This window comes from Nannospalax galili, unplaced genomic scaffold (assembly GCF_000622305.1).
Source record: "Nannospalax galili isolate Female #2095 unplaced genomic scaffold, S.galili_v1.0 scaffold9, whole genome shotgun sequence".
NCBI classification, from domain to species: domain Eukaryota; kingdom Metazoa; phylum Chordata; class Mammalia; order Rodentia; family Spalacidae; genus Nannospalax; species Nannospalax galili.
The window spans coordinates 8,085,565-8,088,596 of NW_008360332.1; the positions used below are offsets into that span (position 1 = coordinate 8,085,565).

The window sequence follows — 3,032 nt, forward strand, 5'->3', positions numbered from 1 at the left end:
ATACACACACACATACACATATATATATGTGTGTGTATGCATATATATACACACACAAGACTGGAGCATAATTACATGTTCAAGATTGTTGGGATTTGAATTCATGTTCTACTTTTTGACACAGTTTCCTAATATATATTTGAGATTTATTTGTTTATTTACTTAAATAATCACAGTTCACAGAAGAAAAACTTGGCCAAGCAGAGAAGACAGAATTGGATGCCCACTTGGAAAACCTCCTTAGCAAAGCTGAATGTACCAAAATATGGACAGAAAAAATAATGAAACAAACTGAAATACTGTTGCAGCCAAATCCAAGTAAGAAGCTTTAATGTCTTGTCTACCAGAAGTATTGTTAGCAGGGTTTTCTTTAATGTCAAGAATTGAATCTTTGCCTCTTCTGGATCTGTGACTTCTTTGTATGAACTAAGTAAGGAAGAAATGAGGAACACGTCTGACACTTCTGTATGCCTTCCTACACATCCTGGTTTCTTAAATTTAAGTTTTATATTTTCACATAAATTATTCTGCTTGATTTTCAGACAACAATGGGGTTTTTAGGATCACACAAGTAAGTAGCCTTGCAAATAAAGTGCACAGTAATTACTGAATGAAACTTGTAAATTAACCACTTACACTATATCACAAACTAATATGAAACAGAACTTCAACTAGAACCAAATGTATTGACAGCTAGTCTTTTTATAATGATGTTTTTCGAAAACCGAAGGACTAGGGACAATAGTGGGTGCTTTCCTTTTCCCCAGTGTTATTGTGAGCATGTTGTGAGATGCCATAGACTTAAAATTCAGACATAAAAATATTAAGTCTGTGCCATTTCAGTCAAATTGTAGTAACCTTTAAAAATAAGCATGTAAACCTTGACTGAGGCTTCTTGTCTTTGGGCACCATGTGATATTTCTTATTCACTTAAGGACACTTACTCACTTAAGAACCTCTACCCAGAGGTTCCCACATTCAGAACATATAAATTCCCACATATGTAAAACCACCTGTTCTACAATATGTGTTTTTCTGAAGGGCAAGTAAGATCATTTACTAGTAAATAGGGAAATATAATTCAATTGTTGCCACCATACTTCTCTCCCTTGTATGTCAAGAAGTAAATCAGGTTGGTTGGTTTGTACAAAAGTACATGGATTTTAAATGGACAGACTAGACTAAACCTTTTATTTTCCCTCAAAAGTCCTGTTATTTTAGTGTTTGATTAGATTGTTTAAAGAAATATGCAGAATTTCATATTTTTAGAATTGCCTGCATATTTTCAGGTCTATTGAATGACTTAACAGAATGAAACAGTTACTAATTATGCCATTTATTAAAATCAACATAGGCTTTTTCTTTTATTTTTATTTAATGTATATGGGTGTATTGCTTGCATGTAGGTAGGTGCACCCATGTCATGCAGTGTCCATGGACATCAGAAGAGGGCGTCAGATCCCCGGAACTGGGGTTATAGATGGTTGTTAGCCACTGTGTGGGTGCTGGAATCGAGCTTGGGTCTTCTGCAAGAACAGTCAGTGCTCTTAACCACTGACCCATCTCTCCAGCCCCAGAAGTTTTCTTTTAACTCCAGACTGTTGGGTAAAAAGCTGTTAAAGCTAAGAATCACAATCAGAAAATGAAGTTCTGGAATTTGGTCAGAATTTTCTAAATGGTTATGTTTCAGAATGACTCCTTTTGTTTTGCAGTAATTAAAGGGTTTTAAATTCTGCTTAAAATTCTTGTGATTTTTGCATCAGACTCTGCCAAAAAGGAAATATTCTGACATCCTATAATTCATGTATTTTATATACTATGAATTAACAGTTTCACATACTACAGTTAACTTTTTAGCCCGCTTCTGGAGTATTTCAATGACTTTTTCAGCTCATTTTTAAATTTTTTTAGTGTAGTTGAGGAAGACACCAAACATCGATCTCTGGCCTCCACATGGCACCCACATGCACACATACACAATCACACGTACCACAGTTTTAGAGTTCATACTGCTGATCTGTCTATACACACATATACAAGCCAGGATTGTTTTGTTCCTTAAGCTCCAATGCCCATATTTAGACTCATAAGAGAGAATTAATACATGCTCCTGCTAAAAGGTGTCAGATGTGGGTCTTGGATCTTTTAGATACTTTGTGTCTGTATTTCCCTAGCCAAAAATCTCTCATTTTGAAATCATGAACATATATTCGATTTAAAATGCTAAAATGTAGGAAAAGGTTACTTCACTAGATAATAAGTTATGTAATTGATCTTTTGAAACTTAAAATCTCAAAGAATACTCAACAATTTTAGCTTTAAGTTTAAAAGTTGTTTGTAGCAAGATATGTTACCAGATTTCTGAAATAAAAATTTTTAGAGATGTAGAATACTCTTAACATACCTTATAGGTGATTGCATTTGAAGATATATACTTGAATAAAAGCTAATTTCATATTTTAAAGAGGTATTGGGGCTGAAGAGATGACTCCATGGTTAAGAGCATGCATTGCTCTCATAGAGGACCTGAGTTTGGTTCCTAGCACCCACATCAGGCAGCTCACAGACACATGTCACTCCAGCTTCAGGGAATCCAACACCTCTGCCCTCCTCAGGTGCCTGTATTCGTGTTTTTTTGAGAAGCGGTATTTCTTTCACTATGTAGTCCATGCTGTTCTTGAACTGACAGTCCTCCTGCCTCTATCTCCTGAGTGCTGGGATATTACAGGCCTGTGCCACCATGCCGGGCTCTTTTACTATTTTGAAACATTGATTATTTTTAACCTTTCTCCTAGATGCCAGGATAGAAGAATTTGTTTATGAGAAACTGGATAGAAAAGCACCAAGTCGTGTAAACAACCCAGAACTTTTGGGACAATATATGATTGATGCAGGGACTGAGTTTGGCCCAGGAACAGCTTATGGTAAGTGAGAGTGCAAAGGTTCTGATAAGAAATATTTTTATATTTAGATTTTTACTATTTAGAGATGCCAACATAAGCAAAATCAGTTTTAACTTTGAGGTTATTAAA

The 3,032-nt window shown here is 35.3% G+C and overlaps 1 protein-coding gene across 2 annotated transcripts in view; it reads left to right on the forward strand.

The window, feature by feature from the left end:
• Positions 1–3,032, forward strand: part of Sh3glb1 (SH3 domain containing GRB2 like, endophilin B1) — a gene marked incomplete in the record, with an annotated part of 48,344 nt that overhangs the window by 12,530 nt on the left and 32,782 nt on the right. For both annotated transcript variants that reach the window (XM_029560308.1, XM_008826253.3), the window contains 2 exon segments: positions 177–318; positions 2,796–2,924. In XM_029560308.1, coding sequence (XP_029416168.1) covers positions 177–318; positions 2,796–2,924 — 271 coding nt within the window.